The sequence below is a fragment of the Cricetulus griseus genome, chromosome 7, assembly GCF_003668045.3.
Source record: "Cricetulus griseus strain 17A/GY chromosome 7, alternate assembly CriGri-PICRH-1.0, whole genome shotgun sequence".
Taxonomy (NCBI): domain Eukaryota; kingdom Metazoa; phylum Chordata; class Mammalia; order Rodentia; family Cricetidae; genus Cricetulus; species Cricetulus griseus.
In genome coordinates this window covers 51,302,512-51,328,717 of record NC_048600.1, presented here as the reverse complement: position 1 = coordinate 51,328,717, position 26,206 = coordinate 51,302,512, and the positions used below count along the sequence as shown (strand labels likewise).

The window sequence follows — 26,206 nt, the reverse complement described above, 5'->3', positions numbered from 1 at the left end:
TGATGGGCTAGGCAGAATCAGATGCCCACCCAGGGCCTGATTTGGAAAGGATAGCCCTACATAACCCATAGTCAAATGTCAGACCAGTAAGAGAATGTAAAAGAGAAAGTGGCAGACAAAAACTCCAGATCAACCCAAATCAAACTCTGCACTACCAAGCAATCTTCTCTTATAGCCTGAGTGTAATTATTCTCTCCTCTGGGTATAGAGTATAGTGGCCAGGGTAGGAGGTGGAGGAATTTCAGGACACTGAGTTGTCTCACTTGCCTGGGCACAGAAGGAGGTTTGCAACTCAGTCCAATGAAAGAGAAAGAGTAAGTTCCACTGACTGATTCCCTCCCACCCACATCTGATTCATCGCCCTCTCTGGTTCACTTCTCAAACGTCCCTTGACTTTACCTTTGAGTTCACTGTGGCTACTTAATGCATTTTAACTTTTATTAGTCTCCTGATGTCTCTTTTAAACTATCATCGTCTTTCCTGCAAAAGTGCTTGGATTCCACATTTTCTAATTAAAACATGCTCACTTATTGTCTTACTAACCAGTGCTCTTTATGAGGGCTCATGATGAGAAAGTTAACTCAAAACATCTCCATGCACTTCCCACCTCCTCCAAATGGCAGGAGAAATGGTTTTACCTATGGGAAGTTGAATTACTTTGAAGAATTTTTGGTTTTGCTTTTTAATAAAACCATGAATGGAAACCATTTAACTCCATGCTTCACGCTCATGCTATTCTTGGTAATGTGTTTGATCCTGCTTGTGAAAATCTTGAGTAGGATGTTTTGCAGAGGGAAGTCAGCTCCCTAATGGATCATAATAGATGCAACATCAAAATAGTTCTATGTTTAATTAGATAAAAACTCTCATCATAAAATGCAATGTGGTCTAATGTTACCAGTGGTGTTCCTTAGTGCTTACATCTCTGCAAATTAATTCAGAGTTACTGGAAGTGGTAAGGATAAGTGTAGTGGGGGGGCGGGAGATATAACACATACACTCTCCAAAAAATCCAAGGTAATAATGTGTACGGTGGTGACAGGTGGGCAAAAAAAAATAGGAAGGGAGGCCCCAGTCAATATGTGTGTAAGTTACTTGGATCTCTGAATTGTCTTCATCGCTCTCCTTGCATTTAGAAATAAAAACAATACTAAGACAGGGTCTTCCTCTGGCGCATCTTCAAAATCATATGTTGTTCTATTCAGGAGAAAGGGTGAAGTTCTTCATGGAGCTAAAGCCAGCAGACTATTTCAAACCAAAAGGGGAACAGAGACTGAGATTAGCACAAAAGTATGAATGGATATGGAATTAGAGATAGGGGTGCAGATGGAGAAGAGGGTGGGAATGGAGATGGGGATGCAGATGGAGAAAAGGTGGAATGAAGATGAGATGAGATGAAGAAGAGGAGGATGGGGATGGAAGTGGGGTGAAGTTTTGGAAGAACATTAAAATAGAAATGAGGACTGGGATAAGTATAGGAATAGGAATGGAGATGAAAACTGACAAAACAAGAGTGGAGATGAAGATATGGGTATAGATAAGACAGGGATGGGATGAAAATGGTGCTCTTCCCAAACCCCTCACTATTTCCTACATTATGGTGGACTTAGGTTCCTATTTATCACACAGATTTTGTTTATCTCTACTTCCTCTGCAAAAGAAAAGTCAAGAATTTAAAGTTTAAAAAAATGAAAGCATGGTCACAACACAGTTTCAGTTACTTTATTACAAAATGTAGATATTCTTATAGTAAAAAATATTCAATTATTGGAAAGCTAGGATGTGCATAGAAGTAATCTCTGCTTCTCAATTTCTATTTCCAAGAAAATACCACTCAAAGGCTTATTACTTCAAGCTTACAAAGATGTTTATGAATGTCTAAGCATATATTTTAATAGAAATGGAACCATATACATTCCACTTAGCAAGTTTCATTTTAACTTAATGAGATATTGTGGAAATCTTTTCAGGTAATTTCATGTAGACCTACTTCATTCCCTTTTTTAAGGTCTCTGTAATGTCCCATAATGCCATAATTTATTTAACCAATGCCTTCTTGATGGACACTTAGATTGCTTTCAGATTTGTGCTATTACAAACAGAACTGCAATGAAGAGTCTTGTGTATGTACCTTTCTTTGCATACTTATATGATTATGTTCAAAAGTTAAATTCCAGGAACTGAAATTGCTAGATCAAAGGGTATGTATAATATGCATTTTGAAGTTCGGTAGACTGTGCCAAATTGTGCCCATCACAATTCAGATGTTATGCTCTCTCTCGCTAATGACCTACTTCCCCAATACGCTGAAAATAAGAATCCCCAAATATATGGAGTTAGGGTATACAAAGGAGAGAAGGTTTTTTCCCCTGAGGAAATATACCTCCCTTCTCTATGTTTTTGCTTGGGGTTTTTATTGGGGCAAATTGAACCCAGAGCCTCCTACTTGCTAGACAAGCTCTCTCTCCCACTCCCAGCCCATGACACCCCTCCTTATTTTCCATGCAAAGCATTTGAACAGGCATCATTGAGGCAAGGTCTGACTTTCGCTCTTCCCTTAGTGCTAACCTTTTACTAGCATCTGTGCCACAGTATAGCCCTTTGCTGCCTCCTGTTTTCTCACTTATAATTGGATGGTGTTTTAAATTTGCCCCCTCTCCTCATCTGCCGTGCCTTTAGCTACCTAATGGGGCTATGATAAGAATGTCTAAGAGAGCTGACCTAGTCAAGTTTCAGAAAGCCTGGGAGAAATTCCTGATACAGCAGTGTGGCTGTTTGAGGCATCACAGGAGAGTGTGTGATCAAGGACTTGACAATTCAGTAAAAAGGATGCCTCTTATGTGGGATAGGTATGTGAGGGCTCAGTGTGTAAGACATCTTGGGCCAAATTTACATAGTTATTTTATCTAAAACTCTGATTTTATGCTAAGTGGGTACTTTTTTTTTAAATTTCCCATCCAACATTGGTAATCTTATTACCAGAGCTGTACATAAGACGTTGGCTTAATTCTGCCAACATTTTGGAGGTCCTGTGAGTGACAGGGTGGCAGACAAAAAACACGTGCCCTTTCTCACTGTGAATTAGAGCTAGTGTGGAAAGCCAAGGGGGAAAAAAGATAATTCATACTGAAATGGATGTCATATCAAAAGGCTCTGTGGGATGGTGGGTGGTGAAGGCACACTTGGGGAAACCTGGCTAGAGAGAATAGTGTCTGGCTTTCACTTTGATTGGAGAGTGGGAGTCTTCCCACCTAAAGAGCATCTCAGGCACAAAACATTTGGATAGGATGGAGCAAGTCTTAGGAGACCACCCTACAGAGACTTCAAGGCCACATTGAGGCTCAACCACACTCTGTGGAGAGAGGAAACTGTGTGTGGCAGTCAGAGTCCCTAGGAGGAGAAAGTTGAATTGACACCTAGAAGGAAGGAAGCAATAGAGATGTGGCCGCTACCCAGGAATCCCATATCTGACAACGGCAGATAGGAGGAAGGAAAGGAAAAGAGGGAGGAAAATGAAGAATTTAACAAGGACAAAAAAAAACGGAAGCTATGTTTGAAGTAGACAGTGTGTGGGATTCATGAGTAATTATCTCCACAACAGCAATGGCTAACAATTATTTTGAGGGCCTACTCAATGTCAAGCACATGCTAAGCCCCCTTTAATCCCCTCAATATCTCTAAATATTTGCATTGGAGCAAACTAAGACATAACAATGCCAAAGGCTGCACAGGTTATAGACAGGCTCTGAGCACTGTATATTACCAACAGTTGACCATTAGCCACTGCCGTCCCCAGCTTCCCCTAGTCAGCAGGTGTGGTGCTGTCCAAGTCTGCTGCAGCACTGATCTTGCTCCCCTTTCCCAGGTCTTCGCCTTGCTGCCATAAAACTCAGACATTGTAGACATCGCTTTTCACATAACTGCTTTACCCTCTTGTCTAGTAAAACCTCAGAGGTAGAAAGAACCCCAGTTCAAGTGCAAATCTTTGAGGTGTCAGAGGAGACAGCTTCTCCCCCACCCCCACCTGCCAGAGTTGCCTTTAAGTTTTACTTAATTCTACCACTTGCAAAGAAAATGCCTGCAGGCAGGCACCTGCCTCATAGTCTAACACCCCACCTTCCTGTCAGGTGGCTTTCAATTCACCATGCCTCAGCATGTCCACCCGAATCTTCGTCAAGATTTCCAAGATGGCACTGACAAGATTTTCAGGTACTTAAGGCAAACATGCATGACAATTTTCCTTGACACTTGAATTTTTAAGAAGCCTCATCCCAGAGTCTAGGAAACATAGCTTTAAAGAAGCCAGCTATCTTTCGAAGGAGCCATATTTTCACAGCTTCTTCCTTGTTGCTTGTCTTGTGGCAGAGGTGCTGCAGGGGCCACCTGAAAGTGTGCTAGGCCCCATGGCTACATTTATGTGTTGATGCTAAGTGACGGTTGCCTTATGTAATGGCACTTTTTTTTTCTTGACGACTGAAATGTATGGATCTGTTCGGTGCATTGTCAGTGAGTATGTGGCTGGCCTACAAACACACTTAAATGGCACACTTCTACCCAGCACTAATTTCTGAGTGTCTAACAGATATATGTAGGCAGGCAGATGTGTCACAGGGGTTGCTGTAAAACTTAATTAATATCCCTGAAGAGCTCTTATATCATTTCATGAAGAGCGCTACTTAAGAAGAAAATATTATACCTATGGATGCTGCACATATAACGAAATGTGGGTAAATATGTGGATGGGTTTTCTTATATTTTCTGATGGATGCCTCGAAGGATCTGATGTAAATTCTAATGGAAAAACAAATTGTATTAAAGATAATCATTTTTATGTTAGAGTTTAAAAAATAAAAAGTAACATTGCCCTAACTGGAACACTAGAACACTGTGCACTTAGGCACGGAGAAGCAAATCTTTAATTCATAAAAATGAGAATCAGCTTTTGCTTTTCCTTTCATTGTCTTTCACTTCTGCCAGTCCCATATCTAGGACTGCTTTCATGCCTTAAAAATTACTGGCAGTTGGGGACTGGTGAAATAGTTCAGTCTAGAAAGGAATTTCCCCACGAGCATACAAACACGAGGAACTGAGCTTCATCCCTAGCACCCATGTAAAAAGCTGTGGTACCCTGCACTTAGCATCCCAACTCCAGCTTTCTCTTTCTCACTCCCTGGAGTTGGGATGCTAAGTGGGCAGCCATCCTAGCCTAATCCAGGAACCCCAGGTCCCAGTGAGAGACCCTATCTTATAAAAATAAGGTGGATGACTCCTGAGGATCCATACCTGAAGCTGATGTCTGGACTGCACATGGGTATGAACACACATGTACCTGTGCATAAGCACACATGTATGAGTACACACACACACACACACACACACACACACACACACACACACACACACTGAAGTTAATTGTCCTAGTCCATTTGTAATACTGTAATAGTCAAAACTTGCTAACTTACAATGAATGAAAATGTGGGGGCTTATGGTTCTGGAGGCTGGGAATTCAAGAATGAGGGGCCAGCATTTGGCACAAAGCTTCTTTGCTGCATGTTTCCATGCTTGTAGTGCAGAAAGGAGACAGAGAGAGAGAGAGAGAGAGAGAGAGAGAGAGAGAGAGAGAGAGAGAGAGAGAAATGCAGCTCAGGACTCACTGGCTTTGAGCAATCCACTTCCAAGATAAGAAACAAGTCTTGCAATGATTGATCTGTCCGTGGAGGTGGAGTCTTCTCAGCCCACTCATCTCTCAAGGGACTCCCAATTAATACTGAAACAGTGCCAGCAAGTTCTGTATCAGTTGGAAGAGGAGCAAGCATTCAAACCATGGCAGCAGCTAAACAATAATTCAGATAAATCAATTCTGTTTCTTTTTTTCAGCCCTGAAGGAATCTTGAAAAATACTCAGCCTATAATGTTTAACTGTTATAGCTAAATATTCTTTCCTCTTTTCTTCTCTCCTTCCATCATTATCTCCTCTCTTCCCTTCCTTTCTCCCTCCAACCCTTTTTCTACTCCCCCAGAAAACAGGTCTTGAGTACCTATAAAAATCTAGAAAACGATCATTCTTGATTTCTTGTGGTTTTTTTGTTTTGTTTGGTGGGAGCCTTGTTTGTTTTGCTACTGTCAATTTGTTTTTCCATTTCTTCCTGATTCCTGATTCCAGTGTATATTTTAGGAAGAGGGAAAGTCTTAATTCTCAAATAAAGAATATCATTTATTTAGTTTTAAATTGAAAAAAAAGGTACATGGTCAAGCCAAGCATGGTGTCATACTCCTTTAACCCCAGTACTCTGTTGGCAGAGGAAGATGGACCTCTGAATTCAAGGCCAGCTGGATCTAGATAGGAAGTCATATGCTAATCAGGGCTAAACAATGAGATCCCAACTCAAGAAAAAAGAATACTCTTGTGGTCAAATAATCAGAGTAATAATTATTATAGAGTACTGGGAAAATCTGGTTATTTAAATAGTAAAGACTTGTAAAGATTTAGAGTACTTTCCTTAATTCTATAGGCTCCAGTCTTTCTCAAATACCAAGAAACATTCACTAAAAGTTAGTAACATACAGAGACAGGAACTTTCACTAAAAGCTAGTAACATACACAGATAGTCATTGAACAAAATACAACCAATAAGTTGTGATTTTTAGATTCTCTTTGGTCTCATAACAGAAGATTGAAGCTCAGATTTTCCACAAGTTCTGACTTGGAAAGGACTCAGTAATTTCACTATCTGAAATCAGACATAATTGCTGTGTCACCATAAACTTTTAAAAATCTAAGTATACCCACATAGATTTTCATCAGGTTGGGCAGTCTGGTTAATAACCATTGTCTATGCTGTAGTTCTCTGAGTATGGGCTAGTAATAAAACCCTTACAGAAATACCATAAATAGGTAGCTCTGCTAACTAAGTTCTCCTAGGCTCTTAGTCCAGTCTGTCTTCTGATATGATATGAAAGATGGCTGAATTGTGCTGAAACATTTTGTAAAGTATGATGTGACTTTGCTCTCCTTGCTCCTGCTACAACCTGACTAGGTGGTGATGCTTATTTTGTAATTCATTAAGTTTTGAAGGCAAGTTCGGGACACATGTAGGACTCAAGGAGACTGGGACAATATCTACTGCCAACTACAATCTGCCCTTACTGAGGAGTTCAATGTTGATTGTCATTTCCTATATTTAGAAACTAGCTAGAAGTTCCCTCTAAGAGCTAAATGCATAATGACCATTCAACTCAGCAAGTCCTCTCTGAAGATGATCCCCAGAAGAACTGAAAGCAGGCACACAAGACAATATTTATACCAATGCCCATGGCAGCTTTACACACAATAGCATAAGGTAGAAAAAAAACAGATGTCTATCAGTGGATGAATGAATGATACAAAAGTGATTGCTATATTGCTATACACAAAGGAATAGTCTTTGGCCCCCAAAACAATGTAATACTTACTGTTACATGCTATATGAGGGGATGGTGGGTGCACTTAAAAACACTAGGCCAGGAACAATAAGACAGACACTAAAGGTCACGATGTGTAAATTTATTTATCAAGAATAGGAGAAGCCCTACAGACAGAAGCCAAACCTGTGTCAACCATTTGGGCTGTAGGCGAATATAGGAATAGGCGCTTGTTTCTTAGTGGACTTAGGGGCCTAGGGGTGGGCAAGTAATGAAATTTCTTCAGTACTAAACAGAATTGGCCCTAAACAGTAGCTAGTCCCTAAGAACTCCTTGGGGCAGAGGGGATGAGAAGGTGTGACATCAACGAGGACACCAGGAGTCAGGTAAAAGGCTATAGAAGACTGGTTTATTTAGCAATGGGGAGCACCTGATAGACCCTCCCAGCACCCAGGCATTCTTATCCATTGGCATTGTGTGGTCACCCCTCATTGGCTAGGCATGATCAGGACTGCTGACAGTGCTAGGCAGATTCCAGCTTAGCTTATCTCTCGGCCTTGCAGGCCTTAACTTCCTACAGGCCATCATTCAACATTGTGACTATATAGTTGCCATTCAGGTGTACATGTAACAGTGCCATGGTTAATTTTATACTATGTTAATTTTATCTCAATTCTAAAACTTTAAAATTATAAAGGAAAACAGTTGGAGGACTACCATGGACTCTCTAGGTACTAAAGATCTACTCAGAGGAAAGACAGCTGACAATACAGATAGAAAATGAATCCTTTGTTTTGGGTTTTTCTTTCTCTTTCCTTCCTTCTTTCCTTCCTTCCTTCCTTCCTTCCTTCCTTCCTTCCTTACTTCCTTCCTCCCTCCCTCCCTCCCTTCCTTTTCCTTTTGTTGACAATAGATTTTTTTCATAGAATATATTCTGATTACAGTTTTTCCTCCCCCTACTCCCTTCTGTCCATCCCCACCTCCCCTTCCATCCAGATCCACACCCTTTCTGTCTCTCCTTAGAAAACAAACAGGCATCTAAGGGATAATAATAAAATAAGATAAAACAAAAACAATCAGAATACAGTAAGATTTTTTTTTAAAGGACACAACAACCAAACAAGCGGGGAAGTGCTAAAGAAATGCATATAAACACAGAGACACACATATTCACACACAGAAATCCCATTTAAAAAAAACACAAGATTATAAGACAAAGAACCACTAAAGATGAAGTTTGAGTTCAGCTCATTTTCTGTTGGCCATCTACTGCTGGGCATGGGGCCTAGCCTGAAGAGTAGTTGGTTTCCCTGGTAAGACTTCCTTGAAGAAAGCCAATTTTTCATCTGCAGGTGGCTGTCAGTTGGAGATAGTTTCTGTGTTAGGAATGGGGACACATGTCAACTTCTTTCAGCTCTAGGACCCCATGAGGTTTAGACCCATGCAGGTCCTGTGCACACTGTCTCAGTCTCTGTGAGTTCACATGAGCTCTACTCACATTGATTTAAAGGGCCTTGTTTCTTTGGTGTCCTCTATTCTCTCTGGCTCTTATATTCTTTCCACCTCCTCTTCTACAGGATTCCCTGAGTCCTGAGGAGAGGGATTTGATGGAGGCATCCCTTTAGGACATAGTGTTCCAAGGTCTCTCGCTGTCTGCCTATTATCTGGTTGTGGGTTATAAATATATTTCCAGGCTTTTCCAAGAAGGAGCTAGGAAAAAAAGTCTACTTCCAATCTTGCTCAGAGTAGTAAAATTTGAAGTCTCTACACAAGGTGTAACCTGAAGATTACAATACAATACACCAGTGTATCTGAGTGGTTAAAGTTCGTGGGTCCAGGTGTGCACTGTGTTAACATCTGGAAGACTGGAATCCCCTTCAGCACTGTGGTGAATGAAGCCCTTCCTTGTTAACAAAATCCTTTAAGTACCAAAGGAGAAGGGTAAAGAAGGGTGTGGGGGGAGGGACAGACAGTACTCCTTTGTTATAGGGGAGATGAAAACAAGAGAAACTTAAAGGAGCCTCTCCGTGGTGTAGGGGGACATTCTGGAGTTGAAGGCCACTCTGATTCTATTCTTTTGAAAGTGATTTAGATGAGAAAATGCACCATGAGCTCTTCGTGTTCACAGAGATACCAAACCCGTGAAGATAAACTGCTCTACAGGTGGGCAGGGACGTGAGAGATAAGGAGCAAATACATTACCAAAAATTCTTACAGACTTGTGGGAAGATTATCTGTGCGTTCCCAGTTACAAACGAGGAGCTGGACCAGAGATTAGAATCCAAGGATGTGTGAAAACGTACAATCATTGCATTGCTGTGGAACAAAGAGAGAGCTATAAAATGCATGCCGACGCTATGGGGAATCTTAGAAATTAATTTTTAGAAATGCATTATCCCACTATTTTCCAGCCCATTGAGTGTCCACAATATGAACGGTCAGCACACTCACACCTGGTGGACCTCAGCAATGACACAGAAGTTGAAAGTAGCAGTCTCAAAAGAAATGGAAAAACAATAAATGAGGAGTCTGGAGTAGTAGTTGTCAATAGAAAGCTTGCTTTACCAGACAAGAGGACCTGAGTTTGATCACCAGAACCATGTAAACAAAACAAAATGGCAACGATAACCAAAACTGGGTTTGATGGCACAGTACTTATAACCTCAACAAATTCCAGTCCAGTGAGGGACCCTGCTTCTGCACTTCAACAGTTCCCTAGGAGGGTGAGACGCTTTCACCATGGCATCAAATGTCAATGGGGTATCTGCTCATGCTCAGTGATTATCACTTGACTTCTTACTTGTGGCCTTAATATCAGATGTTATATTTCTTATGGAAATGGGCACAAAGTGGGGCATGATGTATTAAACTCTTCAAGGACCCGATTACTGGGCCAAGAGTTCAAATCTGTGTTCTTTTTCAGCCCTTCCCATGGCTCTGGAATTCCATTTTATTCTTGCTTTTCAGAGGTATCTGAAGCTAGGGAGATGAGCTGTCTTTCCCAATGTCATGCCACGTCCAGTGGAGCTGGAGTCCAGCTGTACCTGGCTCAAAAATAATTCTGCCATAATTTGTGTTTTCCTTCTCTAGAATTTCTTGAGTACCAACTCGGAACTGCAAGAGATCTTAGAAAGCAAAAGAGAGAGTGTGTAGCCTTGATAACTTGACTGAAGAAATGCGGCAAATTTGTAAGGCAGGCATAATAACAGGAAGCACAATATGATGAAAATGTTCACCCCAAGGTTCTGACCCTATGCGGTGGTGATGCAAGAGGTCATCCAGTTTGGCAATTATATCTAAAGGGTTATGTTTTTCCTTCATCCACCCTGGCAACTGGGGGACACTCACATAAGTCTGTCTGTCTCTGCATGCTCATTGTTTGGTGGATTCAAGGTCAAGTTTGAAGTCCAAGTCTTTGTTTAGTCCTCCCATGTGTGTGTATATTTCTGCACATGCGCGTGCGTGCATGCATGCATGTGTGCATGCGTGCGTGCATGTGTGTGTGTGTGTGTGTGTGTGTGTGTGTGTGTGTGTGTGTGTGTGTGTGCATGTGTTTCTAGACTTCCACCAATTAACCTGAAAAAAAGTCACCAAATTATTTCACAACACCAGAACTGAGAAAAAGGAGGCTCCCCATTTTGTCTGAAAGACTTGAAAATGGTTTTGCTCAGGAAACCCCAGTTTTCTTTAGTGACCTGGAGAGGCTTTACCTGTAACCCTGGATAGCAGATCATTCCATGAAGGAGAAAAAAAGTTTTACAATGAAAAAATGCTATGTTATATCACTGTGTGACACAATTTAAATACCAAGAGTTAAGGCATCTATTTAGAAAACGGAAGGAAATAAATTGAGCTGCTAATTATTCCAGCTGTGAGTATTTTTGGTACAGCTGCAAATTTTGGAGATAGCAAAATAGAGGATTTTCCCATTGTTCATAAAACAAGTAAATACAGTGACTCTCTGTATGAGCTGAAAGGTCCAGAGATTTGAGACCTTGAAAACATGTTTGTCACTGAATCAGCACCAAATCTGAGGGAACTATGCATGACCAGAAACAAACTTTTAATTACACTAATTGGATTATTGGTTTCTTGTTGGGTTTTTGTTTGCTCGTTTTAAGTCAAGAACTAGGCAATTGAATTATTTTCAGATTTTCACTTTAAAAGCCATAGTTCACTTTTCAACCCAAATATAAATTTTCAAATGGAAGAGACAAGCACTTTAGTCATCTTCCCAAATTGCTTTTCTTCCTGAGAAAATTATTGGGAGGGTGGACAACACATTGTAGCAATGAGAATTCATCCTTTTGACAAATAATTTAAATAACCTGGGGTCATGAATATGGGACAAAGAGTACAGGAACTATGCTTTTGTCCTCAAGACACGTAATAGCCCCATGCATTGGCCATTCACTGGCAGTCAGTCTACTGCTAAGCATGCAGTATAAATAAATTCTCCCAACGTTTAGATCTATCAAGTTCACAAAGTAAATAATGTCATGGTCAACCTTCCAGGGCGATTAACAAATTCACCCCCAGGTCATATGGTGATAAACATGGTGCCTAGATTCAAACACTGCTTGTCTGCAAGATCAGCAAGATGACAACTGCCTCCTTGGTGTGATACTATTGCTTTTTTAAAATAACAAGATGAGTAGGAATAATAAAGAAAATTTGTGTGTCCAAAGAAGGCTGACCAGCTATTTCCCAGCCTTTCACTCGTGAGTTCACAACTTTGCTTTCTACTTTTAATATAGAAACTCGACTTCTTCATCATGGGTGCACTTTCCAAGAGTACCTAAAAGATCACCCGATGTTGCTGTCCAGCTGGCAGCTGTGCAGGGCAGCATCCCACAGCATCCTTTTCAGTATCCCTTTCTCTTCCCACCTCAACTATATATTCTCTTTTTATCTCTTCTCTTTCTTGTCAAGTCTTTTGCCTTTATCTCTCAGGAACATAGACATCAAATTTCTCTCAGACCACCACTATTGCTCCCCTATTGAAGGTCATAATAATGGTGCCAGGAAGGATAGTGGTTACTTAACCTCTTGCCAGCTAAATGTTTTATTATAACTCCTGAAAACCTAATTACAGTAACTTTACATGCTACAGTACTCTTTATGGCCTGTCTCTTTATTAAACCTACTCCTTTAAAGACAATAAACCCAATGCTTCAAAGGCCATAGCAGGCTAGATGAGACTGAAGAAACCTTGTGTCCCAATTTACACCTGACCTCCCTCACTGAGCCCTGCACCCCTATTCTTGCTGGTCTCTGCCTTTCTCCTTTTACTGGCTTTTTGTCAAATTTCAGGCACCTCCTAGACGATATGAAAAATAGCTCAGGGATTAATGGGCTATGCATCAATATTCCCATCCACTTCTCTGAATATCCAGGGTTTATTTACTAGTGGGGGAGAGGGTGTCAACTTTCTCAGGAGAACACCACTTGGCAGCCATCCTGTCCGAGAAGCAGAGCTACTCAGGGGCATGTGGCACAACATAGAGACCCTTCACGACTTTTGATGTGATTCTAGAAGAATGTTTCTTGCAGCCGGCTTCACATACACTGGAGAATAATAGCATGTCCTTGGCGGTCGTCATCAGTCACCATGCGGCAATGTGATGAGATAGCAGGAGATGGAGGGAGAGAGAAAGGGAGAGAAGCAGGGAGAGGAAGAAAGCCTGACCTTTGGAGTTGCTGCAGCAGGATTATTTGTGTAATACATTTCAGTTTCAAGGCCCTGATGGGATTTCCCCCTGGGAATAAAACCAAACCAACAGGAAATCAGGAACCCACCTCTAAGGACTGTTGCCTGCTGGAAAATGGTACTTGGTGTTAGAGGATTTTATGTATTTATTTGTTTCTTGCTTCGGTCCTGTTTGAGGTTAATGACAAAGTTTGCTTGTGATTGATCAGATGGGGGACAAAAAGGACTGTAAAGCCTTTGTTGGAGCCTCAAATCAACAGCCTCTAGTTCTGGAAGCTTCCAGATTAGTCAAGCACCCTGAGCATCAGAGAAGAGAAAAAAAAAAAAAAGATCACAGCTTTCTAAATTGGCGGATTCTTCTTGCATGGATGCTGCTTCTAGCTTTTTCATTTGTTAGAGTTCCTTGTTGAATAAGAAAAAAAAAGTGTGTTCCCTTAGTTTCCTAAGCCAGTTTGAAGCAGATGCCTGCTGGACTCAGATTCTTCCTCACATCCATGTCTTTGCTGTCATGTAAAGTACACAGGGAGGAAGGCTATTAGGTATGCTTCCCTGTTCTTATTAACTGGTTTTGTTTTTACTTGAAGAAAAGTGATGACATTTACCCAAAATAGATAGTTTAGAGTGAAGCAATGATAACTGTGCTCTTAGGAAATCACTAATACTCGGGATCCAGAGCTGAGGACACAGACTGATGGGCAGGTCCCCCCTGGCCTTCTGATCCATCCCAAGCCCCCGACCTACATCCTGCAGGCTGAGTGCTAGACTCCATGCCCTGGTCCCCACATTGCTAGGGAGGGAAAGAAGCATACAGGCTCCACTTTGATTCTTTTGTAAAACATCAAAGAGTGGTTTCTGCCGTCCCTTGAAGTGTTAGCAAACTCCAAGGACAGCACTTTGGGGGCCCCTCATGTGCCTTGCCTTTCCAAGGCACAAGTGGCCAATTCTGAGAGCAATTGAGTTGTGCTTGAAAAATGTCAAGTGCATTTGGAAACTACACATTTTTGCTGACGCCTGGAGTCCTGAGCAGAGCTATTTCCATGACCAACCGCTGGGAAGAAGTTCAGCTGGGGCATCAGAAATGATTCGCCGCCACACACTGAGCAGGCCCCTGAGGGGGAAAAGCTATCTTAATAGCCAGGTCAGGGAGAAATCAGGAGTCTCAAAGTCTTCCTAGGCCTCCCCACAACCTCATGACCACACCATTACCTTGTGGCTCTTGTTTCTTTTTATTGTATTTTACTCAATTTTATTTTGTTTTTCACTAATCAAAATTCTTATATTTTTCAACTTAAAAAAAGAAAAAAAAACACTCAAACAGAAAATTTTGGGAAGAACAGCCAATGAAATGTTAGCCACCTGACGCCTTGCTGTCATCAGGCCAAGCGTCTTGCCTGTCAGTGGAGGGAAAGACACCAATTGTCACACTGAATCATTTAGAAGTTGAAACTTTTGTGCCACTTTACCCAAAAGGCATCTGCTGTCAAAACCCACATTTTCAACAATAGTCCTATACACAATCTACTACATTCTGTGTCAGTGGACATAGTTGGAGGTTGTAAACAAGATTAGAATTTCTTAATCTTTAATGTGTTTTAGGATCGAGCAAGACACAGCTAATGCCTTCCTCTGGCCAGAGGGAGCCCAGGAATTTGGTACATTTTTGTTCAAGCACTCAAGTAATGTTAACTCGGGTATTTGTAGAATACAAATCTGAAGACCATTTCTTTCTTAATTGTTTACCTTTTCTTTTTGTTAATTGCCTTGGATTAACATACAAAAGAAATGGGTTTCTTCGCCAAGACCATTTCTGTATCAATTGTGGGACAGAGTTGCTAAACTTTATCCTCTATAGATTGTGTCACCAGGGTATGGATATCTTTTAAGGGAAACAGGATTCTGTGGTATTTTTATTTGGTCATTTTTGAACACCAAAACCTGAAAAGGGGTGAGAACTGCATGGGTTCCATTTAGCCATAATCATCACAGACACCACAGTGCCACTGAGCAACACAAAAGGATTGGACTGCAGGTTTAATGCTGTCCCCAAAGTCTGTGTATACTGTTTTTGGTGAATTGAGTCTCATATGCAGAAATGCACATGCTTACCTATTGCATATAGGAAGACATGTAAATCTCTTCTAAAATCAGTCATGAAGATTATAGATGGAATCTTCATTTTAAGATCTAAAATGTTCATAACACTGTGCTTGTAGCATTCATAATTTTGACCTTGGGAAATATCGTAGGTCATTTATTGAACAAAAATGTGTGACCACTGTGGCACAGGCTATATTCTAGATGGTAAGTCATAGACGTAAATAAATCTGATAAATGCCTCATTATTTTACACTTTATAGCAATTCACTTGTGATGGTGGATACAGACAAATAGTGTACACCCATATCCATATATGTGCATAAGATAAAGAAAGCAAGGGCGCCTATCATGGTGAGAGAGTCATAGAGAATGGAGGAGGCTTAGGGAAGTCTCTGAGAATGATATTAAAGCAGAAAGCAAACAACATGAAGGGAGAACTATACACATATTTCCAAGCAGCAGGAATACACAACTCCCTGAGGAGGGAGTTGAAGTATGATAAAGAACAGTAAAAGGACAATATGACAGTCAAACAGTAGAGGAGAGGAGTGCTACAGGATTCGGTTGGAGAGGTGCCACAGTCAGGCTATGCAGGATGTTGTAGACCCTGGGAAAACCCTGATGTCATTCTAATTGCTATTGGAAGGCTTTATTTGGGGGTTGCAGGGAGAAGAACAGGAAGCTATCTAGAAGGAAGAATGGGAAATAGACTGTGTTGTCAAAGGTGATTTAATAAAGAAATATTAGAAGTTCATAAAGAAGGTGCTATAGTCACATCCTTCTACTTTTTCTTTAAAGTAAGTATATTCAAAATAGCATTACATCCAACTTAAACTTCTCAACCTTCATCTTATTATTATTTCTATTATCTATTTATTTATTCTGTTTACAGATGTGACTGAAGTCTAGGCACTAGTGTTTAGCCTCTGACTGTACTGAGGATAGTATCTACCAGTGTTGAATGCACAAGGTCAGGGGAATCACATGTTGTCTGGAGGAAGACTTGTTAAAAATAATAGGTGTTAGACACCACCCTCAAATATATGAAGAGACTCAGGGATGCACTGATAGATGGGTGTTGGAGCTGGTTTCCAAGGTAGGTGGTTGAAAGGTGAGGAGGGGTTAAAGTAGGGTAGGCTGTGTGGGACAGACCATGGAGATCAAAGTCAAAAGGGTTACAGCCCAGGCTCAGTGGGTAAAAGCACCTGTTTTGCAAGCCAGGGGGACCTGTGTTCATATTCCCCAGAATCCACTTAAGAAGCCTGTGTGGTTTATAGCTGTAACACCGGAACTGTAGAGTGAATAGATGGAAAGATCACTGGGTGACCATCAGCAAACTCCATGTTCAGTGAGAGAATGTCTTAAAGGAGTAACGTGTAGGGTGATAGACTAGGATACCCAACATCCTCTTCAGGCCTTCCTTCCTTACACACACACACACACACACACACACACACACACACACACACACAAACACACACACACACAAAATGATGCTTTTCATCCCATCCCTAGAGGTACAGCAACATGAACAGTGCTGTCACCGGGCTGGAGAAATATCTCAATGACTGCTCTTCCAGAGGACTCAGGTTTTATTCTCAGCACACCTATGTCAGCTCATAACCATCTATAACTCCAGTTCCAGGGGACCTGATACCCTCTCTGGCCTCAGAGGACAACAGGCATGCAAGTGGTGCACAGACATACAGGCAAAACATTCATACATCTAAGATTTTTTTGAGACAAACAGACAAACAGAGAGAGAGAAAGAGACAGAGACAGAGACAGAGACAGAGACAGAGAGAGAGAGAGAGAGAGAGAGAGAGAGAGAGAGAGAGAGAGACAGAGAGACAGAGAGTTGTTATGATGTAGTTTTTGTGGGGGATGAAATGTGCAGGACATGAGACTTGGGAACATACAGCCATGGAGGTTAAAAAAAAAAAAACCAGACAGCTCTTTTATGTGTTACTAGAAGACCAGTTAAGCCAGGGGACTGTGATCTTTGTAGCTACAAGGGAAAAAAACATAGGAGAAACTAGCAGAAAAGATTTTCAGAAATACATTGAGATTCTTGGTTGGTTGGTTGGTTTTGGTTTTTCAAGACAGGGTTTCTCTGTGGCTTTGGAGGCTGTCCTGGAACTAGCTCTTGTAGACCAGGCTGGTCTGGAACTCACAGAGATCCTCCTGCCTCTGCCTCCCGAGTGCTGGTATTAAAGGTGTGCGCCACCACTGCCCTGCACATTGATGTGATTCTTTAGGACCTGAGATGAGGAAAGAGAAAAGGGTTAACATTACTACAATGCTAAGAAAGACACAGGGTAGGGTGGGAGGGGTGAAAGAAAACAGTCTAAATTTGGTTGTGACCTACAATGTGGAAGACAAGTTGTTTGCTACACAGTAGGAACATGGGTCCATACCTGAGGAACAAACTGAGCTAGATATGCAGACATCTCAGTGATGGCTGAAGCCATGAGAATGGACAGGCCACTGGGGGCATGAGAGTTGAGACTCATATATATTTTTTAATTGAGTTACATGTTGCCAATGGTTCAAGAAAAACAAGTTTGTGGCATCCTAAATCAAGTGTCAGAGTGTCTGCCATATCTTAAATTTTTGTTGGTTGTTTCCACTGCTTAAGAGACAGTGGGGTTACTACTGAGCAGATTGGGAAGTTCTTGAAATGTGTGTTCCACGATTGTCAAGATTTAAATTAAAACTTGGATTTTGAGCTCTTTCTGTTGTTCCAAACTTCCTTAGTAAAAGCTAGTCATTAAGAAGTCAGCAGCTACCATGAAACTCTCTAAGTTTCTCTAAGAAACTCTAAACTCTCTCAAGAAAAGACTAAGTGCTTTTCTTGAATTGTCTTGTGTGGTTGGTGTAGCAACTGCATATGCAACACCTGTGATTGTACTGCCCATGATAGTGATGCTCAAGAGTAGGGCTGGGTAACCAGTGTGAGCTAACTCGTCCATGAAGAACACTGCTAGGAACAAATGCAAGACTTTCTGGCTCCCTTAAACCTTCTATCTAGGGTCTCCTCTCCAAAAGACTATTCATTGAACCTATTAGAAAAGAGCTATTGGGGCCATTGCAATGGATTAGTGCAATGGTTCTCAACCTGTGTATCATGATCTCCTTTAGGAGGCACATATCATATCTTACATATTATTACATTACAATTCATAATGGTAGGAAAATGACAGCTATTAAGTAGCAATTAAATAATTTTATGGCTGGGGGTCGCCACAGCATGAGGAACTGTATTAAAGGGTTGCTGCATTATGATGGTTGAGAACCACTGAATTAGTGACTAAAGACACTTGATACCAAACCTAGTAGCCTGAGCTTGAACCCCAGGACCCACATAGCAGAAAAAAAGAACCAACTCCTGTATGTTGCTCTCTGCCCTCCACATGTATACCATGGCATGGCAGGCATGACATGCTCTCTCTCTCTCTCTCTCTCCCTCTCTCTCTCTCTCTCTCTCTCTCTCTGTGTGTGTGTGTGTGTGTGTGTGTGTGTGTGTGTGTGTGTGTGTGTGTGTGTGTGTGATGTTCTAAAAAGAGCTACTGGCAAGAAATATGAAGTTTTATTTATGGAATTAAATGTGCATGCTTTATCAAGATAATTGAACATATTTATAGCACAAATCAGGTCTAAATATCAGTTGTTTGCTTTAATGATAGTTATATTACTTGTTTTGCTAATCAGACACATGTCTGACATGATTCTCAGTCATACCAATACTTTAAATATTTTTTCTGTATGTAGCCAAGATACAAGTACTGATAATGACAGTGATATTGCCTATAGATTCCTCTGGAAAAGTCTGGGAGTCCTCAGTAGAAAGGGTAGTGTGGTATAATAATAGGTCTTGCTAGACCATGACCAAGGCAACTTATAAAAGAAAACATTTAATTGGGCTTAAGGTTCCTGAGAGTTGAATCCATCATGTTGGAGTGGTGTGGCAGCAAGCCACAGACATGTTGGCTGGAACAGCTAAGAACTCATATCTTGATCAGCAAATAGGAGGCAGAGAGAGAGAACACTGGGAAGCCACAGAGACCCTGTGACACACCTTCTCCAACAAGGCCATGCCTCCTAGTCTTTCCCAAACAGTTCCACAAATTGAGGACCAAGGATTCAAGCATATGAATCTATGGGGGCCATTCTCATTCAAACCACCACAAGCCCAGGTCATATTCCTACTCTCTAACTCCAAGCTTCACGATTCTCATATATAAAACTGGGCAGTCTTATTGAGCACAGCATGGGGCTCATGTGAGGTGTAAGTGAAATATATGGTATGATGGCAAAATATAAACAGCCAGTAAGTGAAAATACATTTATTCACTGGGTGTGGGTGATGGGTGACGCACATCTGTCTCATAGGAGGCAGGTCAGGTGGATCTCTGTGAGATCAAGGCTATCCTGGTCTACATAGTGAGTTTACAGGACAGTCAGAGGACCACATACAGAGAATCTGTATCAAAAATGTAAAAATGCATCTATTGAAAGTGTGAGGAAAAAGAAAATGCCTGTCGACATTTTTGCATCTTAGAATTGCAGCAAATGCAACTATAAAATAATGGAGGACTCCAGTCACTCACTCATGTATGCATGCATGCACGCATTTACTAAACGGGTCTAGAAACATGAGGATGAACTAGGTCCAAAGTGAGATACAGCCCCTTCCCTGAGCAGCTGAACTCAGAATCTGATTAGCCATCCATACCTTTCACCTCCTGGACATGTCCTTGTTCTAAATAAAATGTAGCCAGTTATACATCAAATCTTATCCTTGGCATATATGTGAAGGAAAATAATCCATTGTCAGACATTGATGCTCTGTGAAGTATCTTTGGAATGGCCATCCTCTGAGAAGTCACATGTTTTTTCATACTTTATGTTCTATTATATAGTTATCACATTATAGGTCTGGGTACCAAGGATACCATGTTCAATTGATGGGCAAAGATGTCTTTTAAAAGTAACCATGATCACAAGACCTAAAGATGCAGACTGAGCAGGAAAAGTGACAAATGGTTACTGCTAGTAGAAGGAGAGATGAAAATGTATGTGAATGGAGGGGGAAAGAGGCAGTCTGGGGTAATATTTAACAGCAGAGATTTTTAGCAAAAGAATGAGCTTCGGGTTTAAATCCCTAGCCAGTTACCTGACTTCTCCCAATCCGATGTCTCAGCTCTAAATTAGGGATATTATAACATTTAGTTTGTAAATGGTGGTGACAACACATTTTAAGTGCCTTTCAATTGCACATATCTAAAAAGTGATAATACTTAGCATCAGCATCATTGTCATCATTTCTGAGTGACTGACAGTAATTCACTTTTCATATTTGCTTTGAACACTTTGCCGAATTCTCCTATATGCATCTGTGTACATCTGTGAAAGTATAAAATTAGGCAAGCTTGTGGAATTGAGGTGCATCACCAGCCAAAATAATCTTTGCACACACACATCTGCCAAGGTAAGGAGAGTTAACTAACATTTTACTAGAATGATAAGAAGTAAAAGGAACGACAGCTAAGTCTTCATTAGGCAACCACGGTCAGGCTGACTCTTCCACGTCTCTTTGCAGGCACTTCCTCTTTAAGACATCCTCTGGAAGCACACCCCTGTTCAGCAGCTCTTCTCCAGGATACCCTTTGACCTCAGGAACCGTTTACACACCACCACCCCGCCTGCTGCCGAGGAATACGTTCTCCAGGAAGGCCTTCAAGCTGAAGAAGCCCTCCAAATACTGCAGTTGGAAATGCGCTGCCCTGTCCGCCATCGCTGCGGCCCTTCTCTTGGCCATTTTGCTGGCATATTTTATAGGTAAGTCAAAGCAACCTTGGTCTCCATCCTGGTGGTGAGAAGGTGGTGGGAAGAGACCATTGACTTGTGAATTTAGATGCCTTCTGCTGCCTGTACAATTTGCCTGTTGGCTCTTGAAAAGCATAATCATGAGTGACGGATAGGAGTGATTTTCCCCTCCTGGAATCCATTCCAGTCATGACTCTAGCTGACATTTATCAGAGGTGAAGTTAAGCATTCTGGCTGTGTCTTTCCTCGGAGAGGGGCTGAGAATTATCTTTCCTGCAAATCTACCCTTCACTTCATAGCAATCACCTAGATTTCTCCATCACTGGATTTGAACACAAACCAGTGAGTGCTCTGATATTTATGCCACACTGGTTCTCTCCGGCTAGAAACTCAAGACAAGGATGGGTGTCATTTCGCACAAAACATCTTGAGCAGGGAGAAAGCCAAACTAGCTCGATGATTTTTCAGAACTCTTGGACTAAAATGAGATTCAGAAGCCAGAGCCTACAGCCTGGTCTTCAGCTAGACTCAGATCACTCACACACAGTTGACCTTGTCCAGATTCTTTTCTGGGCCTCTGTTCAGCCTCAGTTCTCATCTCATTGTGTGATATTAAGTTTGAATAGGGTTCACATCTTGTGGCAGCTGTGGCCCTGCGACTTTGTGTGTGAGAAAAGATAGCAAGCAGGCGAAGTTGTTAGGGTCCCTTCCTTCTTGTGCCATGGGTGTCCATTTGTATCTATGAGGTACCAGCATGTAACTATGAAAAACAGCAGATGCTGGGAGCTCAGAGGCAGGGAGCCACATGCATATGAGCATCCTGGGCTGGACACAAAGCCTATTGACAGTTCCTGGCCCCTGACAATGAGCCTCATTGCTCCTGCTCTGTCAGCTAAGCTTGCCAATGGCAGATCTCCTGGCCCAGGCAGAGGCCATGGTGATGTTTGTTAAAGTTTATTTGAAACATTTGATGGTTCTGGCTTGCTTTTAGGGCTGCTATGACAGATCTCCCTGGGTTGGCTGTGCCATGTTGCAAAGCAAACCTATAAAACACCAGCTAAAAGAGGCTGACTCCAAAACAGTTCCAAACATACAGGCAAAAACTCCTCCCATTTAGAAAAAAATGACAAGGTAATACTGATGCTAATGAAGCTGGCCTTCCTTCTGCCAAACCAAGCCCTCCTTTCTTGCTCAGCAAGGGGCCCCTATACATTCTTAATCCCTTCCCTCTGGTATGGGGCCTGCCAGAAAAGAGACAGGGCTGGTACTTCCCAGAGCATTTGACCTAAACTTACCTGATGGCAGAGAAGTGTAATGATATGCCTCTGGAAATCTGGGGCCCTGCCCAAGGCAGATTAGTATAAGCCAAAAAAAAAAAAAAATCAATATACACTCAATATACACTTTTCATTGTCTTCTACAGTGTAACTATGTTTGTCTTAATATAGAAAAATAAACATTTATATATTCCTTATCAGCTGCATTTATCAGTAATGTCTTCCAAAAAAACAAGAATGCTGACACTCCAGGGAAAGGAAAGGGGCTATGTTTGTCTGGAGTTTTGCAAAGGATTTTTCACTCTAACCCTCGGCTCTCAGTGGTGCCTGAGGTCTGACATTCAACATCCCTAATTTCAAGTCATGTCTGCTTCTCACCTCTTGATGAAGGATACAGCAGTGGGTTGACTTGAACTGCCACACACACCCCCATTCACCTAACTAGGATCTTTGTGTTATTAGAGGGAATTCTGTGTGAGTCCCTAGGTAGCTGTTTCAGGGGCTTGGTGGAAGCAAATTGAATGTGCCTTTAGGGTCTTTGCATGATTTGGCTTTATGTCAGAAACTTCAAAAAGGGTCCATGTGCTCACTTCTCAGGCTTAATGTTCTATAGGGCCAGTGGGCACCATGGGGAGACAGAAATTGAGGCACTACCTGCCTCTGCCAACACTTTCCCCAGTGTGTCTCCTCCTCCCTGAGGTTGGGAGAGATAGATGGCTAGCATCTCATTTATTGAGTTTGATAGTTAAAATATAATAGCTTTCTGTAAGAGTGATCATATAAATGGGCAGCTGTGTAGTGAGAGTTTAATGTTTTAATCGGGTGCGTACCTTGTAAATGATGGATTAGGAAACATATTTATCCTCAGTCTGGAGGCTACTGGAAGCTGGGCCTGAGCATCTTACTCTGGTTTATTGGTTTATAATCCATCATTTCCTGTTTTGTATGCTTTAGGTAAGATTATGCTTTGACCCTGGAGTATTGAAAAGTAGTTTATGACTCAAAAGGAGTGATGTAACAAGCCAGTTTGCCCAGCAGTGATGTGGAGCTACAAGGCACTCTTAGCCCCTCCTCAGTGATGACCAGAGACCTACAGATTTGGTGAGAGGACAGGACCCTAAGGGCTGACATTGGCCCCAGCAATCCATATCTCTGTGAAGAACCATTTGCCTTCTGAGCTTTGGCTCTCTAAGTACACTGTGAGGGCACGATAGTTATTTACGGACAGAATCTCTGAAGTACAGTGAGGATTAATTAATGTGTATAAATCACTTTGAAGATGAAAAGCAGTATATTATTAATTACAAAGCTGCAGGGGCATAAACACTGCATTGCAAACACAGAGGAGAGTGTTGTGGGGCACAGGCATTGATTGCACCAACCTGAAACAAGCCATTGGGGAAGGACAGAAGTGAAACATAAAATCCCAGCCCCCCGTTAGAGAGACTGGCACATTCAAGACCTCAGTCCATTCTGGTTCACACGTAACTCCCTATTCCATGAGAACATGACAGGTCCTGAAATTGAAGCATCAGCCCCAGGACATTTATGGGCAGACAGTGGGTTCAGGCCTGCCAGGCACTGTGACAAATAGGTCAAATTATCTTTCTTGCATGTTCAAACCCGTAGAGAGGAGCCTTTCCAGAAGTGAGCAATTTGGAATAGCTTCGCCCCCATGACAAGTTCTTCTGTACATCCAGGCATGAGGGTAGATGTAAAAGCAAAATGCCAGTCCTTGTGCAAATTGGATGGCATGGGCCTTCGCTAACTCAGGAAAGATTCCCCCAGTTCCTTCTCATGCAACTGGGGTTAGAGAACCTTCATGAAATGTTCTCCTATACAGTCCTCTCTGTGCCAAATTCCGCCAGTGTAAAAACACCCTGGAAGAAATTACTCTGAAAAACAGCATGAGTCATCACGAGACCTCTTTGTATGCCACTCAACCCCTGGCCGAAACAGATCCAGCCTAGGGGAACTTGGCTGGGAAAGGCAAGGGAACTGTTTTCTTGGGAGATGACTTGCTTCTTCGTGTAGTTTAAGTGCTTTCGTTGCCTACAATGTCAGAAGTTCTCTTTGTTCTTAATTTTCCAATTTATATGGCCAGTGTAGATGTTCTCAGATGCTTAGTATAAATGTGCTGTGTTTTCATTTACCTAGTCTGGGTAACACAACAGGATCTGATCCCGCTTCAAACCATTCCTGGTTCAAAAAAGAACTTTTATATAAAATTATATAATTATTCCATTTAAGTCACATGCCCAGTCACCAACATACTCTGGAGAAGAAGAGGAAATTAGTATATTAAAACTATTCAATAAGCACAGATCTGAGTCTAGTAGTATCTAGTTAATAGCAGCCAAGGTGGGGCCTTATAACCTTTTAAACTATGTATCCCTGGGCTTCTAAAGTGCATCCTGTCTTTCACCCAACTCCTCAGGACTGCACTCAGCCAACTTCTTAAATAGTAAATGAAATCCAGCCACTCCTCTGGTAGCCTCAACCCCTCTTACCTAGTTCTATCCTTATGCACAGGGAATAGTGGTTGGTTTTTATCCTTCTAGAATCATCACAGTGGGCAGAAACTGTAATACCCACCACCACCCCAAGCCTTCTTCCCTACCATCCTGGCTTTTGTCATGGAGGTCAGTAAGTTTTTCCCAGAAAAAGACAGATGGTGAATAGCTTGGGTTCTGCAGGATTTAGGCATTGTGACTCAGACAGTCATTGGAGAGCGTGTCCACAAACTGCACTGAGTGTGTCCACAATCTGCACTGAGCTTCACACCATTTCCATGGGTCACAAAACACCATTCTTTGGATTTTTTAAAAACAACTCTTTAGGTCATGTGTCAGACACAAACAAGTAGTGAACTAGATTTGACCCAGAGGCTATAGTTTGTCAGCCCACTCCATGCCTTTACTACTCGTTTCCTAACAATATCCTTTCAGGATGAAACACAGTCACTTTCTGACTGGTAAGAAACAGTCCAGCCATGCATCTACCATAAGTGGAGCAGGTGACTGCCATGTTCTGACACAGATATCCTAATTCATAATGAATAACTATATCTGCACTCCTGGCCCCAGACAATACATAAGGAAAGCAAGCAACATTTTAAAAACCTTCTACAGAAGGTTGTATCCTAAAATAACAGCTTCTAACTAGTCTTTGGAAACAGTACTTCAGCCCACAGATGGAACAGAACACTGGGGGAGAACTACCTGCCATTCCGCCCCATAATCCCTTGCCCTCTACCTTTGGTTACCCCCCACTCCTATGCAAATTGATTGGCTGTTTAAAAACATTATTCAAAACCCAATAGGCTTGTAACAGCATTGAGCCTTTAAATGACATCACTGCCTTTTTGACTCAGGTTAACGTTGGACTAGATCTCATTTCCTTCAATGGCACAGAAGTTTTGACAAGGCTCCCCCACATCAAGTGAAGGAGGTGCTTTCTGCCATGTGGCTCCACATGTTCCTAGAAAGTCTAAAGAGTCCACACAATGGTTCCTTGTGATACAACTCAGTCTGTTATCCTTGAGCTACAAAGCGTGCATAACCCCTCTCAGGCTTCCATCAGTTAGTCGTTCCACGTGGCCAGGATGGGAAGTTAGTAGTGGAAAAGATAGGAGCATTTATGTCATCCTTGTCTTGTTCACTGCTGTAATTCCTGCTAAATATGAAATACTATGTTTTAAGCTCCTCAGCACTCTGCCTTCTGCCACTCTGACTTTGATCTGTGAAGAACGCGGGCCATCAACATGTCAGGATGTTAAAAGTGTGGTAATTTGGGGTGCTTTCAGTTTCTTTTGAAAACAATGAGAGATTATTTTCTATGGAAACTAAAAGCCTACCTTGTGTTTAAAGTTGCTACACTTGAAAATTGATGT

At 41.7% G+C, this 26,206-nt stretch overlaps 1 protein-coding gene across 2 annotated transcripts in view; it reads left to right on the top strand.

Moving 5' to 3' along the window:
- LOC113836627 (teneurin-2) overlaps positions 1-26,206 on the top strand; it is a 934,552-nt gene that overhangs the window by 652,676 nt on the left and 255,670 nt on the right. For both annotated transcript variants that reach the window (XM_035448193.1, XM_035448194.1), the window contains one exon: positions 20,811-21,049. In XM_035448193.1, coding sequence (XP_035304084.1) covers positions 20,811-21,049 — 239 coding nt within the window. The remainder of the gene's footprint in view (positions 1-20,810; positions 21,050-26,206) is intronic.